The following is a 20,416-nucleotide window of genomic DNA, read 5'->3' on the forward strand; positions in this document are numbered from 1 at the left end:
CAGTATACATTTGTAAAGAGCAGACTGTGAATGATTAGTGTAGGGAGTCATGCTCTACAACTATGCTGATGTTTCCCACCTCTCTTTGCAACACCTCTGTTGACCCCTTCAAAGTCACTGAATTGTTAGACTACTTGTCCAACATCAACAACTTAAATATTGTGCCTTCAACAAAATTAAACTTCCCAAGTCCTTCACAGAAGCATGACTCAAAGCCACGGAGAAAAATATTAGGATCAGTGCCCAAAAGCTTGGTTATTAGGCTTCAAGCACCATCTTAAAAGGAGAAAGATAGAGAGAGACAGAAAACTTCAGAGTGGTAAATCCAGGTTTTAGGGCCTAGGCAGCTGAAGGTACAGTCATCAACGGTCAATCAAAATAAACTTGGTGTAGGTACACCACAGTGCAGGGAGTTGCAGGATTTTGACCCAGCAACAGTGAAGGGACAGTAAAATATTTCCAAGTCAGGATGGTGTGTGGCTTGGATAATGGTATTCATATGTATCTGCTGTCCTGGTCCTTCTAGATGGTAATGGTTGAGAGTTTAGAAGATGCTGAGGAATCTTGGTATATTCCTGAACAGTACACACTGCTTCTACTATGCATGGTTAGTCGGAGTGAATGTTTGTGGATGGGACGCAAATCAAGTGGGCTTGAGATGACAATAATGGGATTCTATACTGTTTTTCAGAGTATTGTTCTTATAGCCTACCAAACTAATAGGAGGGGTAGTCTGAATCAGAGTGATATATGATTTCAATCTAATTGATATAAGTAGGTTTGAGGAATTGCTGTGTCTTCTTAGGGGCAATGACAAATGCTCATCATGGCTCGGTCTTAGCATTCTTGCCTGAGTCAGAAAGTTGTGGGTTAAAGCCATACTCCAAAGACTTGAGCACAAAATCAAGGTTGATATTCTAATTCTGAGGGGGTGCTGCACCATTGAAAGTGTTAACTTTCATATGGGACATTAAGTACTTCTTTCCTCTCAGGCGGACGCAAAAGACCCGAAGTCACGCAGAGAGCAAGAGTAGGTTCAGTGCTGACGAGTTTCAGATAAATTTATAGTCAATAAGCCTGCTAAATCATGGTGTACTTCATTAATTTATGTTAGAAAAACACCACAAAACAGATCAAAACTGTAAATGTTCATAAATTAAACATAAATCAGCAGGTTGGTTTATATTTTGTCTTATCTCACTATTTTATGTCGCACTTGTCATTTTGGAAGATGGGAGACGTACATGATGGCGAAGGGGGAAATCTGAGACTATAGTATCCAGGGGTAAACAAGGAGTTTCATGGTTATAATCCTGGGTCCTACCATTGCATGATTAAAAATGAAGACAGCAAAGGTAAACTCTTGTTCATAAGGAATGTGGGACACACTAACAAGAGAAATCAGTGCAGTGACTTTGAACAATATATTGTGCAGATCTGAAATTTCATAATGCAAGGGATAAGGGAAAAAGAATGGTGATGTTCCAAATGGCCAGGTCTTGTTTTTAAATTTAAGAGATGTCAGATACAGTTTCAGAAAACAGCAAAGGTAATTGAAGGAACAAAAAAAAATCAAATATGCACCATGTAATTCACCATCATCAACAAAGTGTTTGTTGGCACTGGTGCTTAGATGTACTGACCTCTGAAGCAGCATCATACACCTCATTAGTAAGAGACTCCATCATAAATGAACCTGCCCAAGGATCTGCCACTTTTGGGATGCCAGATTCCTCCTGTATGATGATTTGAGTATTCCTGGCAATCCGGGAACTTTGTAATGTGGGTAGACTCAATGCCTCATCAAAGGAATTAGTATGCAATGACTGAGTTCCTCCAAACACAGCTGCCATTGCTTCAATCACTGTGCGGACAATATTATTATGTGGATCCTAAAATTGAAATAATACATTAACTTTGAACAATATAAATTTTGAAAAATTGATTATTTTACTTAATATTCTCAAATATTAAAGCCTCAAAGTGAAAAAGAATTTTCCAGAGACTACTTTGGACAAACACACTCTGGACAAAAACACTATTAAGAGATACGTGGATTTCAGCTCAGGAATATTTGTATTTTTGTTTCCCCCATGAATCGAGAGATTCCATATTTAAAATGCACAATTCACCATTCTAATGAAGGGGAATGTTGTACATCTGGATGTGATTCTATCTGAACAATAAATGTAAAAGCTATGTCCCAGCAATGAGAAATAAGGACTGTTACATCACACTCTCCCTTTCCTTTTGATTAAGAATTTGAGAACATTTCCAAGATCATCTCAGATAAAATTGTGATGTCAACTTTTATTCCTCTGGACAGAGGCAATTGGATCAAAGTCCCTGCATAGTAGACAATATACTTCAGATTAGTGAAACAGGTAATTAAAAACACTCATTATCCTTTAATTTTTGATCATTTTACAGATAATGAAAGAAAGTTTAGGGAATACATGAGATTGAGTTACCTTTCAGAAGGCACAAGGCATGCTTGCCTTCATCAGCCGGGACATTGAGTACAAGAGTTGGGAAATCACATTGCAGCTATATAAAACCTTGGTTAGGCCGCATTTGGAGCACTGCGTGCAGTTCTGGTCACCATGCTACCAGGAGCATTTGGAAGCTTCGGTGAGAGTGCAAAGAAGGTTCACCAGGGTTTTACCTGGTCTCGAGGGTGTTGACTATGAGGAGAGGTTGAATAAACTAGGATTGTTTTCACTGGAAAGATGGGGTCTGAGGAGAGACCTGACAGAGGTCTACAAAATTATGAGAGGTATTGACAGGGTGGATAATCAGAGGGCTTTTTCCAAGGGTGGAAGGGTCAATTACATGGGGGCACAGGTTCAAGGTAAGTGGGGGGGGGGTTTAAGGGAGATGTGCAGAGAAAGTTTTTCACGCAGAGAATGGTGGGTGCCTGGAACGCGCTGCCAGAGGTGGTGGTGGAAATAGGCACATTAGCAACATTTAAGAGGCACCTGGGTGGCTACATGAATAAAGAGAAAATGGGGGGGGATATGGACCAAGTAAGGGCAGAAGGTTTTTTTAAAGTTTAGTTAGGGCATCATGATCGGCACAGGCTTGGAAGGCCGAAGAGCCTGTTCCTGTGCTACACTTGGCTTTGCTCTTTTTGTTTAAAGAAATCTCTGAAATTTTTGCATTGGAGAAATATGACATTCCACAAATTCTAAAATTAGATTTTCAGGGTCAGAGAAGTTGTTCAATTATAATTATGAACTTAGAATACCATTAAAAATTCAATTACATCTCCGTAATCAAAGCATGACTTTTACAAGTAGTTTTACAATGAGACTGAAAAAGTGAACGTTCACATTAATGCAAGTGATTTTTAAAGATATCCATCTGTGGGGATTTCAACAATGCACCCTGTAGAGGAGACTGGGAAAAAAATCACTGACCACAACTTCTGGATTTCCCCTTTAACCGCGCATTAATGTCAAAAGTTGCTTTTGGTTTCACAGTTGATATAGCCAAACTAGTTCACACTAGTTCTTGTCATACAACCATAAAATCTGGGCCATTGTTCTGGTACTTTCAATATTAGATTTCTATTATGTATACTAACTTGCTCAGTGAGGGACCAACCAGAGGTCTGGCTATGAGTTCGCAGCAGCAAGGATTTTGATTTTTTAGCGTTAAATTTTTCTTTCATTAAATGAGCCCAGAGCCGTCTAGCTGCTCTCAGCTTTGCTATTTCCATGTAAAAATTCATACCGATTCCCCAAAAGAAAGAAAGTCTGTAATATAAAGTGACAAAGTTAATATCGGAAATAATTCTATAACCATAAAATTTCCCACCATTAGAATTACTTTTCATATTCTCAATTATGTTTTCTGTTGGATATACACAATTGTAAATTGAATGGTCTAGTTAATTTTCCAAACCTGTTTCAATTATCAAAATAATTTTCTGAGTTGAAGAGAAACATAAAATGAGTTTATGACTTTATAAGCATTAAAATTTAAAATATTTTTCAACTAAGGAAATGCAAGTTGCCAGAATATGCACATCTGCAGCATGGTGAGTTATAATAAATATTCAATTGAAACTAGATTTGATAATGTGACAACTCTAATCACCAGCTTTCCTCTGAATTGGTTCAGGTAGTATTGGAAATGTAGCTCCTATTAACACTTCTATGTCACATGGGAAGTAGAACTTCAGATTAGAAATGGGGTCCTTTTCTCATGCTCTCTCAAATTTGACATTGATCTGGTCAATAGCAGCACTTGCATCTCAGTCAGAAAGTTGTGTATTCAACTCGCTCTCTAGAGATGCACAAAATCCTGGCTGACACTAGAGTGAGGGAGTGTTGCACTGCTGGAAGTGCCATCTTTCAGATAAAATATTAACCAGGGTCCTAATCTGTCCTACCAGCAGGATGTAAAAGATCTCTTCATAGTTTTTTTCAACATTATTGGTTATTAACGTGCATTTTGAACCAATGCAGTAAAAACAACACATCCTAGAATATTATATTTTTGAAAACAAGAGAAATTAACTGGGCACACAAATGTTCTCTATTTTCTAAAACAATGTGTCAATTATAATGCTCCATGTATTTCTCAATAGTTGGCATCTTTCTTCCATGTTATATTGTCAACTGATTTCCCCATTAAAATATTTCTGAAATCTAAAGGTAACTAAAATACCATGCATCAACTAAATGCATGATTTAAAGAAGTCTGACAAGGTCAGGTTAACAAGCTTTTTTTAAAAAAAAAATCAACAAGTTGTCTTTGTTTCACTAAAAATGCTAAATTCTATTATTAATTACCGTGGCGCAAAATCATCAATGTCAAGTCCAACTTGGATACCAGTCCTGCAGTATTCTAAACCATCTGCTATGGTATAAGCTAATTCCAAAACAGCACCAGCTCCAGCTTCTTGGAGGTGGTATCCACTGATAGAAATCGAGTTAAATCGAGGCATATACTGTGAAGGAAGAATGCAGGTTTTAAAAATTAGATCACTTAGCAACACTGCTGCTTCTATAAAGATAAATTAAAGCAGAATGAGAGAACAAATGTTTCTTTACTAGTGTGGAAATTGAATGTGAAACTAAAAGAGAACGCTTGTCTCATTCCATTTGGTGGCAGAGAATTGTATTTAAGTGTAACTTGATTACGCACTATTTAAGCACTTTTTCCTTCTGTATCTTTCATGGTCAAGCAGACAGCAAGGCTTTTATAGTTTAAAAGTCCTGTTCTTACTTATTTTTCTTACCCCGAGGAGTATTATTTCTCACTGCAGAGAACTTATAATGCAGTTTGTTCTCTATTTTAACAGCAGAAATGTGGTAACACTTCACCACGTCAGAACACCCTGATGATTTTTTAAACGATTTTTTTTGCAATTAACCTCTACACCAAATGCAATGTTGCTACCGAATCCCTTTCTTTGCTATTCGGGGTGTGACTCAGCTTGACTACCTATTTCAGTCACTGAAACATAGCACAACTTTCCAGAGATTAAAAAGTCAATTTTGAAAATATTTCCTCCATGCTTAATAGCTACTTGATGCTGCATGTTTTTAACAAAACATTAAACTATCCTTTCATTTATTCAGATGTCAGCAAACCTTCATTTCCTGTTTGAATTTTTTTAAAAATATTTAATACCACTACTTAGAAAATGCTCCATCTTGGTGACTCCTGTAAAAATCCACAATATTTTCAACAGCACACATCATAATGGAAACCAATACAATTACATAAAGTTCAGGTTAAACTGCATTTAATTCAGCTACATGTCGGGAGGGATACATATTTGTTTTAGAGGGAGATTGGGTTTGTATTTCCACGGACATAGAAGACTAAGGGAGGATCTAATTAAAATGTTGAAGATAATTAAAGGGGTTGATAAGGTAGATAGAAACGATTTCCTTCAGAGTGGAAGCCCTTAACAAAGGGGGATAAAATTAAAATTAGAACCAGACTAGTCAAGGATGATGCAAATCAGGAACTCTTTCCTCGAAATTACTTTTGAGGCTAGGCCAATAGAAATTTCAAAGAACGCAATAGATTTTTATCATGAAATGGTATTAATTAAGGATTGCAGAACTAACGCAGATTAAGGGAGGGATCAATCATGATCTACATGAATGGCAGGCTGACTGGAGGGGAAAATGGTCTATTCTTGGTCATATGGTCAGTGTATCTCAAGGGTTTTCCTTATGAATATATGGAGACATCAGAAACTTTTTCATGCGAGTGCTTAAGACCTGGAATGTCCTGTCTAAGAGTGTGGCGGAGACAGGGTCAATCGAGGAATTAAAAAGAGAACTGAATTTTTACCTGAAAAAGGAAGAATGTACAGGATTATGGGGAGCAGGTAGGGGAATGGTACTGGGTGCATTGCTCAGAGTGTTTGTGTAGGCATGACTGATGAAACAATTTCCTTTTGTGTTGCAATAATTTTGTGCTAAATGATTTTTAGAAAAACATATCCACATTCCTCTTATAATAGTAATTCAACAAAACATGTTTGGTAGACAAACCAAAAATATACTAACTTTAGCAGTATATTGGAATATATCAGCTATAATCTTCATGGAAGGTTCAGGTGGAAAAATGAAAGTGTTCCTGACCATGAATTCTTTCAGTATGTCATTCTGAATGGTGCCTGTTAACTTCTCTGAAGGAACACCTTGTTCTTCACCCGTCACAATGAACATAGCCAGAATTGGTAGTACTGCACCATTCATAGTCATGGAAACAGACATCTTTTCCAAAGGAATTGAATCAAATAATAATTTCATATCTTCAACACTGTCTATTGCAACTCCTGCCATTCCAACATCTCCACGAACACGAGGGTTATCTGAATCATATCCTCTGTGAGTGGCAAGATCAAAAGCCACCGAAAGTCCCTGTTGGCCAGCTTTGGAAGAATAAATGAATCAGCATTATCGCGAGTCAGAATTGTCTATGTTAAAATACACATTGAAACACAAAATTACTTAGTCAACATCAAGAAACACCATACTGTTGAGCCGTAAGCTGATAACATAATGAGCTAGATGTTGCTGGAGCAGTGCATCTTGTACCAAATTTGGGAACTAAATATCCCAGGATTATTAATAATTTTAGGAGAGATAGGCAAAAATGGAATGGGAGAATGGGTTGTCCTTATAACAAAGGATGGACAAAGACAGTAAAGAGAAAGGATTTTAGCTCAGAAAATAAAGTAATATTGGTTCAGATGGAATTAAGAAACAGCCAGGGGTGGAAAACATTGACTTGTTTATAAACCCCTGTTGTCGAGAGAACAATAGGAAATTTGGGGTACCTGTAATAAGGAAAATGCAGTTATCCTAGGGGACTTTAATCTTCACACAGACTGGGCAAACAAAATTTATGGCAATAGTATGGAGGACAAGTTTATGGAATTCAATCAAGATAGTTTTCTAAATCAGTATGTTGAGGAACTAACTAGGGATTACACTATTCTGGAAATGTTGTTTAGTGAGAATGGGTTATTTACTAATCTTGCAGTAAGGGGGCCTTGAGGGAAGAGTGACAGTACTATGATAGAATTGCATAGAGTTTAAAAATGATTTATTTAAGATCAAAAATTAGTTCTTCCAATTTAAACAAAGCAAACAATGTAGGTACAAGGGGTGGGTTGGCTAATGTGAAAACACATGTCAAGATACGATGGTAGATAAATAATGCCCACCATTTAAAGAATTAATATATCATTTACAAGAAAAATACATTTATTTAAGGCACAAAAATCCAGAGAAAAGTGTTCCAACCAAGGCTAACAAGTTAAAGATAGTATTAGTATTAGATCAAAAGGGGAGGCTTATTAAGATGTGAAAAGAAATTGTAAACTTGATGACTGAAAGAATTCAGAATTTAGCAAATGGGGACAAAGAAATTGATAGAGAACGAGAGTAGACTAGCAAGAGACATACAAACAGATTGTAAATATTTTTCTAAGCATGCAAATAGGAAGTGGTGAGTGAAAGCAAAAATAGACCAGAGGTACAGACAGGTGCAAGTATAGCGAGGAAATGAGAGTTTCTAAACAGCTACTTTGTATCTGTCTTCACAATAGAAGACACAAAAAACATTCCCGAAATAATGGCAACCAATGGCCTAGTGAGAATGAGAAATTTAAAGCACTCTGTATAAATCAAGGACTAGTCCTGGACAGATTCATGGGACTAAGTGGAAACAAATTCCCCTGGATCTGACAACCTGCATCCTTGTGTTTTAAAAGAGGTAGTTGCAGAAATATTGGCTGCATTGGTTTTGATATCCAGAATTCCTTAGTTTCTAGAATAATTCCCAAACGGTAACCCACTATTTAAGAAAGGAAGAGAGAAAATGGGAAACGATAGGCCAGTTGGCTCAGCTGCTGAGTATACCCAAGATGGAAATCGATACATTTTTGGGTAGTAAGGGAATTAAGGGACTTGGCAATATTGAAAAAGGCAAAATTGAGGCAGATGTTCAGCTGTGATGTGAATGAGAGAAAAGGCACGAAGGGCCAAATGGCTTACTCCAGCTTCTATTTCTTATGTGGACTGTTAGCTGGACTTTATCACGCACCCTTCAGCTTGAATATAATTTGTGTCGTAACTTGTTGAATATGCAAGTTGATAACCGCACATAGATGCCCTTTTGCCCTCAAGGAATTTAGCAGGACAAATGGTGCATCTCCATAATAGTAGATATTATGTATTTCAATTTCCAAAGATCCTTTGATATGTTACCACATAGTAGACTCATGACAAAGGTCAGAGCACGTGGAGTCATGGGATAAGAGTAGAATAGATAGTAAGCTGGCTACAAAACGATAAAAGGGTTAAAGGCCTCAGCTTGGCAAATGGTGAATGTGGTATTCCACAAAGATCACTGTTGTTCACAATTTACATCAGTGGTAGGCAACGTAGGCTGGAGACTGGGCCGCAGGAGTGGCTCTCTTTCATCACGTTGGGCCACAATATTGAAATCAGGCATGTTCATTAACCATAAGACATGAATTAATCCATTTAAAAAACATTAGATATTTCATAACGATTTATAGAAAATGCTTAAGCCTTCGTATATGAATAGAACTAGCAACTTCAAATGGTGAAAACAAAATAGTTATGCTTTGATTAGACACAGAGGGAGCCGCACAGCTTTCATAGTCAATGTTGTGTGCTATCAGCATGCACCTCACTTCATGTGCCCTTTACCTGCGTACCACTTTAGTCATACTGCTAGGAAAAGAACTACATAGACAGAAGCAAGCAGAATATGGCAACTCTGCACGTGGGTAACAGTCAACAAAATGTCTTGTGGGCTACACTCAGAACCTTGATGGGACACATGCCCACCAGGCTGCAGGTTGTCCACCAATGATTTACATAAAACGGTCTGGACTCGGGAATTAGAAGCACAATTTCAAATCTCCAAGAACAACAAATTGGGCGGTGAGGGTGGGTAATTAACCCAGAGGAGGATATGACAAAATACTGGCGATTGGGAACTTGAAAATTGGGTCTGTAATCGGCAAAATAAACTTCAACATAGACAAGTGCAAGGTAGTACCTTTTGTTTGGAAGAACAAGTTAACATACTCTTTGAAATATGTGTTTAAATGGGGTAGATCAAAGCAGAACTGAGGTTAATTTCTAGGACAGAACTGAAAAGCAGAAAGCTTTTGTTAAACTTGTATAGAACCTTGGTTGGATACAAACAGCAGCTCTGGTCTCCATATTATAAAAAGGGCATAGAGGCATTGGAGAACATCAAAAAACACATTTACTGGAATGATACCAGAACTGAGAAGTTAGCTACATTTACTAGATAAGATCAAATAGGCTGGGGGCTCTTTGTTGAAGAGAAAGCTGAATGGTGACCTGAGGGAAGTCCTTACGATTATAAAATGGTTTCATAGGGCAGTTATAAACTAGATTTACGGATATTATTTACATTTGCGTGCAAGACTAGCTATACATGTGATAGTTGCAGAGAATTGACTAGGAAATTCAGGGGAAACTTCTTTACCCTAAGAATGGTTAAAAATTGGAACTCACCACAACAAGGAGCATCTGAAGTGAATAACCAATGATGCATTTAATGGAAAGCTAGATAATGGGATTAGATGGAGAAGGGGAAAAACAGGCTTGTGTGGAACATAAATACAAAATTTATTGGACTAAATGGGCTGTTTTTGTGCTGTAAATACTTTGTTACTAACAATAGTATTGCAGAAAAAAAGCAAGACATGCTATCAAAGCTTTTCATCTTGCACTCATCAGAACAGCTCGCAAGAAATTACCAACAAACGGGAACAACAATTTAGACTGAATGAGAAGAGAATGCACTGGTTGGTTGGCAGGTAAGTGGACTCCAACTAACAACTGGTGGAGGCATTGCCATGGACAATGCAGCATGGAACAGTTAACTGCCCAGTTTAAATTTGAACAAAGCTGGGCAGGTTGACTGGTCAGTTGAAAACGAAGAGGCACGATGTGTGGACATATTCCTTCTGTCTACAAAAGACTAGGCCCTATAAAGAACAAAGAACATTACAGCACAGGAACAGGCCCTTCGGCCCCCCCAAGCCTGCACCGACCATGCTGCCCGACTGAACTAAAGCCCCCGACCCTTCTAGGGACCATATCTCTCTATTCCCATCCTATTCATGTGTTTGTCAAGATACCCCTTATCCGTATCCGTATCCACTACCTCAGCAACGAGTTCCAGGCACCCACTACTCTGTGTAAAAAAATCTGCCGCGTACATCTCCTTTAAACCTTGCCCCTTAAACCTGTGCCCCCTAGTAATTGACTCTTCCACCCTGGGAAAAAGCTTCTGACTATCCACTCTGTCCATGCCTCTCATAATCTTGTAGACTTCTATCAGGTCGCCCGTCAACCTCCATCGTTCCAGTGAGAACAAACCAAGTTTCTCCAACCTCTCCTCATAGCTAATGCCCTCCATACCAGGCAACATCCTAGTAAATCTTTTCTGTACCCTCTCCAAAGCCTCCACATCCTTCTGGTAGTGTGGCGACCAGAATTGAACACTATATTCCAAGTGCGGCCTAACTAAGGTTCTATAAAGCTGCAACAGGATTGCTAATTTTTAAACTCAATGCCCCGGCCGATGAAGGCAAGCATGCCATATGCCTTCTTGACAACCTTCTTCACCTGCGTTGCCACTTTCAGTGACCTGTGTACCTGTACACCCAGATCCCTTTGCCTATCAATACTCCTAAGGGTTCTGCCATTTACTGTCTATTTCCTATCTGTATTAGACCTTCCAAAATGCATTACCTCACCTATATGTGAATGTATGTGGCTTCTAGCATGCACACAGGAAGCCAATCACATCATTTAAAAGTATTTATGGTGCCAAACCAAAGCTATTATTTTCTGAAACAACTTTAATGGGCAATTAATACGCAAATCCAGCAAGTTCTTAAAAGTGCCAGGAAGGCTAATGATGAGGTACGATTTGTGCAAAGCAAACAACAGAATGATGAAAATCAACTAATAAGTTCTGGTGATGCACAACTCGTGGAATACCGTAGACGTTGGCGTCATAGTCAACTTTTTAAGCCTCAAAATCCTGCCAAAAGCAGGGGTCACTTATGTACGAAGCTAAAAATGAGCTGCTGCCATAGGTGGTCACCATTTTGAAATGTGATCAACACCTGGTGCAAAGAGTGGTTGTGTCTTAAATTTTTGCAATGCATCCTGTATCACCTGTTTGATCCCTGACATGTAATTAGATTGCTATGTAAAACATACATTTGTGGAGTGAGAAATTGCAGTCGACTAATAATACCATTTCATGTTAATTAGCATAGTGGCTGAAAAGGGGGTAGCGCCAACTTAAATAGACACTCTTTGCATAATTTTCTGATTACAATTCCTTTTTCAAACAGGTCTGCAGCTCCCCGAGACAGCTCTGCAATGGGCTCCTGCTGAGGGAGCCCATTAGAAGCACCAGTCACTCTTTTCTCAATGCCCATCCTCTTCCCCACCTCCCTGGCAGTGCTGAGCCTTGCCCCATGGGTTTCACCTTGGGTGCCCATTAATTGGCCAATTTTTGCAAATCAATGGGCTGCTCTGTTCTGGATGATGTCAAGCTTTTTGGGGTATTGTTGGAGCTGCACTCACCCGGGCAAATATTCTATCACACTCCTGACTTGTGCCTTGTAGATGGTGGTCAACCTTTGGGGAGTCAGGGGGCCAGTTGCCACACGCTATGCGTATAATAGCCAGGTAACAGTTTGCTGCCTGAGCCCCAGAACCATTGCCCCCAACACCTCCTCACTACCACCACCCCCGGTTAATCATAGAAATCAGAGGCCATTCGGCCCATCAAGTCTGCACCGACCACAATCCCACCCAGGCCCCACCCCCACACATATTTTACCCGCTAATCCCTCTAACCTACACATCCCAGGACTCTAAGGGGCAATTTTTTAACCTGGCCAATCAACCTAACCTGCACATCTTTGGACTGTGGGAGGAAACCGGAGCACCCGGAGGAAACCCATGCAGACACGAGGAGAATGTGAAAACTCCACACAGACAGTGACCCGAGCCGGGAATCGAACCCGGGACCCTGGAGCTGTGAAGCAGCAGTGCTAACCACTGTGCTACCGTGCCGCCCTATTAATTGGTTACAGTTTGGGTACAATACTGCCTGAGCCCCAGAACCATTCCACACCGCCCCCCCCCCCCCCAACAGAGGAAAAAGCTTCCGGATTCTCCAGACAGCTGTGACGTCAGAGGTGGGTGTTTGCTGACATCACAATGTTTACATCACGCGCCCGGCCCCTGGCCCGACACCCGGGGAACCCGCTGGGTCCCTGATCCGACACCCGGGGAACCCCGCCAGCACCCCTGGCCCAATACCCGGAAAACCCCGCCAGCACCCCTGGCCCAACACCCGGGGAACACCGTCGGGCCCAGGCTGACCTTTGATGTTATCGCGGTAAAAGCGGTTGCTCTCCTCCACCGTGCTGAAGCCGGCGTACTGGCGGATGGTCCAGGGCCTGTACGTGTACATGGTCGGATAGGGGCCCCTGGTATAAGGCCACATGCCCGGCAGCTCCTCGGGAAGATCCGCCGTGTCCCCCTTGGTGTAAACGGGTTTGATGGCGATCCCCTCCGGCGTTTGCCATATCAGATCTTCGGCTTTCTTTCCCTTCAGCTGCTTTTCTGCCAAAGTGACCCACTCCGGGTGCAGGACGTGCCGGCCCCGGCGCACCAGCTCCTCGCCGGAGGGCCGAGATCGCAAACAGTGCCAGAGGAGTGGACGTGCTCGCAACATGCCGCCGGCGAGTCTAGGGCCCCTTTCCCCTTCTCTCTCTCTCCCTGCCTGGATGCAGCCGCTCAGCCCTTCACTGCAAGCCCCGAAAGTGATTGACAGCAGCACCCACCAATGGGAACCGCCACAGATCACAATAGAACGTGCCACCAGCCAATGGGAGTAAGGGGGTGGGGCTGGTCATGTGACTCAAGGGGGCAAGGCGCTGCAAAGACTGAACAGGTCAGGCAGTGTCTGTGCAGAGACATGTGGGCTAATGACCATGACCTTCAGAGACTGCATAAAGTGTGGAGGTGTCACACGCTGACATCTGTGGGAATTACCTGGAAAGTTCGAACTTCGATAAATTCCCTGGGACTCTGAATCAGATGTGGAGATGCCCGCGTTGGACTTGGTTAAACACAGTAAGAAGTTTAACAACACCAGGTTAAAGTCCAACATGTTTATTTGGTAGCAAAAGCCACACAAGCTTTCGGAGCTGCAAGCCCCTTCTTCAGGTGAGTGGGAATTCTGTTCACAAACAGAGCATATAAAGACACAAACTCAATTTACATGAATAATGGTTGGAATGCGAATACTTACAACTAATAAAGACTTGATTAGTTGTAAGTATTCGCATTCCAACCATTATTCATGTAAATTGAGTTTGTGTCTTTATAGGCTCTGTTTGTGAACAGAATTCCCACTCACCTGAAGAAGGGGCTTGCAGCTCCGAAAGCTTGTGTGGCTTTTGCTACCAAATAAACCTGTTGGACTTTAACCTGGTGTTGTTAAACTTCTTACTCTGAATCAGAGTCAGAGACATTGGGTAACTAGCCGGGCTACTGTCCAAAAAAAAAATCCAAAAACGATCTTACTGACCGTTCAAGCCACGCTCCCGCTGCAACGAAGTCGGAGAATTTGGCAGCCAGTCAAATCTCCATTCACTACGGCGGGATTCTCCCACGTGACCAGTGGTAAGATTCTGGCCCTAGTCTTGCTCAGGGCTACTATACAACTAACACCCCTACTCCCCTCTGACAAATCCCTTGAACTCCATCCAGTTGCCCGACCAACCCCTCAAACCCCATCCAGCACCCCAACCAACTCCTCAAATACCATCCACCCCCCCAAACCAAGTCCTTGAACCCCATTCCCCCCTCTCTGACCCCCAACTCCTCAAATCTCCAACTCCCGTGGACCCGACCCAACCTGATAACCATACCCAATCCAATCACCCCTCACTCAATTTGACTAGCCCCTTACCTGCCAGCTTCCTCATGACTGAACCTGATCTACCTCCTCGCCACCTTTCACCCTGCCACTCAATACCTGCCATCTGAAAGCATAGAATGGTAAAAGCCTGAAGGAAAACATTTGGCTGGCTCTTATCAAAGACAACTAATCTAGTTCCATTCTGCCATTTTTGAATTTTTTTCCCCTCCATTAATAAGAAATGTTAGAATGTGCCAAATAGAGCTCAGATACAATGTGCCTCCATAATCATTTGTAATCATTACAGAAACCCAATGTCCAACCAAACAAGTGATTTGAGGATACAAGAGCGGCATATTTGCGGTATGGTGGCACAGTGGTTAGCACTGTTGCCTCACAGCACCAAGGACCCAGGTTCAATTCGTGCCTCGGGTCACTGTGGAGTTTGCACTTTCTCCCCTTTCTGCGTGGGTTTGCTCTGGTTTCCTCCCATAGTCCAAAGATGTGCGGGTTAGGTTGGTTGGCTATGCTAAATTGACCCTAGTGTCTGGGATATTAGCAGGGTAAATGTGTGGGGTTATGGGGATAGGGCCTGGGTGGATTTGTGGTCAGTACAGACTCGATGGACCAAATGGCCTCATTTTGTACTGTAGCGATTCGATGATTCCAAGAAACTTGTACCTGGTTTTCCTTCCTGTGTATTTGAATGGGTCTGTAGTTATTTAAATTCTAAAGTCAGGCCATCTCTCCCAACTTATATGATTGCCTGAGCAACCATGTAAGCATCAATGTTTTTTAAAAAATGAACAGAAGAAAAATATCTTGTACAAGCTATAAAAAAAGATTTAAAAGTGGACATTCCTCAAACAAAATCACACAAGTAGCCCTGATTAAAGATCTTATATAATGCAAAGGCAAGTACTTGGTTTCATCCTTACACACTGCCAAAAAAACTAGTAAAATGGGGATCAAATGGCTAAAATGTCAATCCCACCACAGCATTATTATACACAAACACACGGACAAGGAACAGGAGTAGGGTATTCAGCCTCTTGAGCCTGCTTGATCATTTAATAAAATCATGACTGATCTGATAATAACCTCAAATCTACATCCCGTCTACCCCCGATAACCGATTGCCCCCATGCCTACCAAGAACATATCCACCTCTGTCTTAATAATAATCAAAGACTACTTTCACCATCTTTTCAGAAAGAGAGCTCCAAAGACTCACGATTATCAGTGAAAACATTTTGCCTCATCTCCATTTTAAATGGCCACCCCTTATTTTTAAACAGTAACTCCTCGTTCTAGATTCTCCTACAAGAGGTAGCATTCTCTGCACATCCATCCTGTTCAGCCCCCTCAGGACCTTATATGTTTCAATCAAGTCACATCTTACTCTTCTAAACTCCAGCTGATACAAACCTAGTCTGTCCAACCTTTCCTCATGAGACAATCCATCCATTGTATGTGTTAGTCTGGCAAACCTTCTCTGAACTGCTTTCAATGCAGTTACATCCTTAAATAAGATGGCCAGTACTGTACATAGTACTCCAAATGTGGTTTCACTAGTGCCCTGTACAACTGTAGCATAATTTTTGTTTTTAGTTCCTCACACAATAAATGATAACATTCTATTCACTTTCCTAATTACTTGCTGCACCTGCATACTAGCCTTTTGTGATTCATCCACTCGCACACCTAGATCCCTCTGCACCTCAGAACTCTGCAATCTCTCACCATTTAGATAAAATGCCTATTTTTCATTCTTCCTGCTAAAATAGACAATTTCATATTTTCTCACATTATATTCCATTTGCCAGAGCTTTGTCCACTCACCTATCTATATATTTTTGTAGTCTCCTTATGTCATCTTCACAACTTACTGTTCTACCTATCTTTGTGTCATCAGCAAATTTGGCAATAATCCCTTCAATCCCCTCATCCAACTCATTTATTTAAGTTGTAAACTGTTGAGGTCTCAGCACTGATTCCTGTAGCATAACACTCATTATGTTTTGCCAGCCTAAAAAAGACCCATTTATGCCAACTCTACTTCCTGTTCGCCAGCCAACCTTCTATCCATGCCAATGTGTTACTCCCTATAACATGAGCTTTTATTTTTCACAATAAACTTTGATATGGTACTTTATCAAATGCCTTCTGGAAATTTAAGTACAGTACATCCACCAGTTCCACCTGTTCGGAAAACAAAGGTAGTTTTAAGGGATTTATATTTGTATTGGTAAACATTAGAAATAAAGTATAGTTTTAAGTGTATTTAATGTTTCTGTTAAACTTATAGTTAGATTCATGATGGACAAATGTGTTTGTGTTGGGGGGGGGCGGTGGTTTCAATTCCAACTGTGATTCTATTATGCTTAGAGAGGGTTACAGCGTGAAGAAAGTGGAGTAGTAGCAGTGGTTGCTGAGCAACCGGCGGCTGTTGTAAGAAAGGAAAGGAAAGAAAGGAAAGGAAAGAACACCGTGGAGTGAACAACTCTCAACTCTTCCAGAAGAAAGACTGGACAGGATGGGAACTGAAAAACGGGAGGGTCCCTAACGAGACAGTTACTGTCCAGATAACCAGTGAATTGGGGCAGGAAGAATGTCTTAGCACAACTGAGGTTAAGAGAACAGAGACCAAGATATTGTTCAGAAGAATTCAAGGAAAAGCAAACAAAGAGTCCTGAGTTAAACAGACAATTGCAGTAACCAGATTTAAAGTGGGACAGCAGAATTCCGAGGTAAGTCAAATGTTTGATGCCATTTTACTAGACTCTGGGAATCAAGAATTAAAGCAATTGTGAACAGCTTCTGGAGCATTCAAAACAAATAAATCCTGCACTGAATTTGCTGTTAAAAGTGGAGCAGAAGCTTTGTTTAAAAGTGTCGTTTGAAAAACCTGGACTGGATTTCGGAATGCAAACTGCTTAGAGAAAACATTATTATAAGAGAAGATTCTAACGTGTGTTTCTGAGAGTGGAGTTTGGAAACTCACATGTGACAATCATCTGGGGGAACTCTGAGGAGAAATCCACAGCCATTAACTTGCGTTCAGAGTGGAGTGTGTGTATTTGACCACAGTCATATTTTGTGCTTAAAAGGGACTTTGCGTGTTAATGAAACCATTGTAGCTTAAGATGTACTTTGTAATCCGTGTTAATCTTAAAATCTGTGTGTATTTGTTAAGCAAAGGGGGAGTAAAGGAGTATTGTATCCTAATCAATGTGTATCATGAGGTGGAGATGCCGGCATTGGACTGGGGTGAGCACAGTAAGAAGTCTCACACCAGGTTAAAGTCCAACAGGTTCATTTGGAATCATTTGCTTTCGGAGCGCTGCTCCCACTCACCTGATGAAGGAGCAGCACTCTGAAAGCTCGTGATTCCAAATAAACCTGTTGGACTTTAATCTGGTATTGTGAGACTTACAATGTTTTTCACAGTAAATAAATGATTTTTTATTGTTGTTAAAGCTAATTAGTGGTCCTATGAATCTGTTCCTCCATGCTTTATTAAAAAAAAGTAAAAGTTACAATCTTTTGAGCCAGTCTTCCATTCTGGGATCTTCACGTCCAGTTACGATCAACTGGGATTGTAACACTCTTTATCCACAAAACATGTCATGTCCACAAAGAACTCCAATAAGTTGGTTAAACATGATTTCCCTTTTAGTCATTCTTTGCTGATCCTTATATTCTATCCAATCTTTTGACCTTTGCTTGTCTTTGCACAATTATATTCATTTTCTATAAGCTTGATACGATCTTTAGCCTTTCTAGTTAACCATGGGTAGTGGGTCTGGCCCTTGGACTTTTTCTCATTCTTTGGAATTTATCTATTCTGTTCATTCTGAAATATCCCCTTGAATGTTTGCCACTGCATCTCTATTGACCAATCCCTTAGCCTAACTTGTCAATTCACTTTAGCCAGCTCAGCTTTCATGCCCTCACATTTGCCCTTATTTTAAGTTTAAAAACATTGTCTCAGATCCATTCCTCTCTCCCCCAGACTGAATGTTAAATACAATCAGATTAGGCTTGCTACTACCAAGGGGTTTATTCACTATAAGATCATTAATTACTTCCATCTAGTTGCACAATACCAAATCTAGCATAGTCAGCTCTTTCATTGGCTCCAGAACATGCTGGTCTAAGAAACGATCCCAAAAACATTCAATGAACTCCTCATCTAGCCTATCTTTGTACATCTGACTTTTTCAATACATATGTGAATGAAAGTCTCCCTTGATTATCATCATGCCTTGCTGATAATCTCCAATGATTTCTTCCTTTATGCTTCACCTTATCATATGGATAGTGTTAGGGGGCCTGTACATGACTCCCACAAATGATTCTTGTCTTTACCATTTCTCACCTTTACCTAGATCATTCTCATCCTGATTTCCTGAACTTAGGTCATCTCTCTCTATTGTGCAAATGCAATCATTAACTAACAGTTACCACTCCACCTTTTCCTTGCTTTCTGTCCTATCTAATTATCCTACGCCTTTCAATATGCAGGTCCCAGTTCATGTCCTCCTACAGACTTATTTCTGTAATGGCTATCAAATCATACTTATTTATTTCTCAGTGCGTTCTCAGAGTATCTGTTTTATTTTGAATGTTACATGCATTCAGATACATTCAGATACAGTGCTTTTAATTTTATCATTTTATTCTTTTTCTAACCTCGAGTCTTATCTATGGACTTACTTTTAGACTTGCACTCCCTATTCCCACTTGTCACCGTCTGTTTTTCATTTCCCGTAATAGTACCTCTCTATTTTGCCTTGATTCCGACATCTTTGATTACCACATCTTTCCAAATTTGATCCCTTGCTCCCACTATTTAGTTTGAAACCCTCTCTAGTTCCCTAGGTATGCAGCTCACAAGAACACCAGTCCTAGCACAGTTCAGGTGTAGACCATTGCAACAGTACACATCCCTAGTACTGGTGCCAGAGCCCCATGAACCAGGACCCACCTTCCACACTGGTCTTTGAGACACGCAATCATTTCTCTAAGGTGAATTGTCCTATGCCAATTTGCATGTGGCTCAGGTAATAATTCAGAGAATATGATTTTGAGTTTCTGCTTCTTGATTTGGTGCCTACGTTCTCATAAGGACTATGCAGAACCTCCTTCTTTGTCCTGCCTATGTTATTGTTACGCACATGGACTACGACAACTGGGTTCCCCCCCTCCCACTGCAAGTTCCTCTCCAACACTGAGCAGATGTCTTGAACCCTGGCACTGGGCAGGCGACCCAGCCATCTGTACTGATGCTCTTTGCTGCAGAGAATGGTGTCAATCCCTCAGGCAATACTACCTTTACTACCACTACATTCCTTTTTGCTCCCTCCAGTTGAATGGCTTCCGGTACCACAGTGCTATGGTCACTTAGCTCATCCACCCTGCAGCCCCACCCTCAAGCTGAAAAAACCTCAGATCTGTAGGACAATTGTAAAGGCTGAGGCTCCTGTGCTCCTGACTTTTGAGTCCCCTTACCTGCTTCCCTTGCAGTCACGCACTCCTGTCCCTGACCAAATCAGAAGACCGTGTCCTAAATGGTGTGACTGTTCCCTTGTAAAAGTAATCCAGGTAAATTTTCCCATCTCTGATCCTTCGCAGTGTCTGTAATTCAGTCTCTAGCCCATAAACTCCGAGCCAAAGCTGCTTGAGCAGTTACTGCAGCCACCTTTACCCTGGATCAAACTGGCAGCCAGGAAAACCCACATGACACATCACCTATACTGTCATCCTTAATGTGTTCTAATTAACTATTTAATTATTTTATTCAATTATTAGGTTGTACATTTAAAAATGTATTTTATTAACCTTACCACCAGTTGCCAGACTATTTTGAACTTTAGGAATACAATAAACCTTACTCACTTACCAGATA

General features: G+C 40.8%; 1 protein-coding gene across 1 annotated transcript in view; it reads right to left on the reverse strand.

The window, feature by feature from the left end:
• mmut (methylmalonyl CoA mutase) overlaps window positions 1-13,416 on the reverse strand; it is a 38,263-nt gene extending 24,847 nt beyond the window's left edge. The window contains exons 1-5 of the mRNA XM_078212928.1: window positions 12,960-13,416; window positions 6,537-6,904; window positions 4,800-4,957; window positions 3,587-3,758; window positions 1,644-1,892 (exon numbers count right to left, since the gene is read on the reverse strand). Of these exons, the coding sequence (XP_078069054.1) occupies window positions 1,644-1,892; window positions 3,587-3,758; window positions 4,800-4,957; window positions 6,537-6,904; window positions 12,960-13,314 (1,302 nt within the window). The 5' untranslated portion in view covers window positions 13,315-13,416. The remainder of the gene's footprint in view (window positions 1-1,643; window positions 1,893-3,586; window positions 3,759-4,799; window positions 4,958-6,536; window positions 6,905-12,959) is intronic.
• Between the last annotated feature and the right edge of the window lie 7,000 nt (window positions 13,417-20,416).

The sequence above is a fragment of the Mustelus asterias genome, chromosome 5 (assembly GCF_964213995.1).
Source record: "Mustelus asterias chromosome 5, sMusAst1.hap1.1, whole genome shotgun sequence".
NCBI classification, from domain to species: Eukaryota; Metazoa; Chordata; class Chondrichthyes; order Carcharhiniformes; family Triakidae; genus Mustelus; species Mustelus asterias.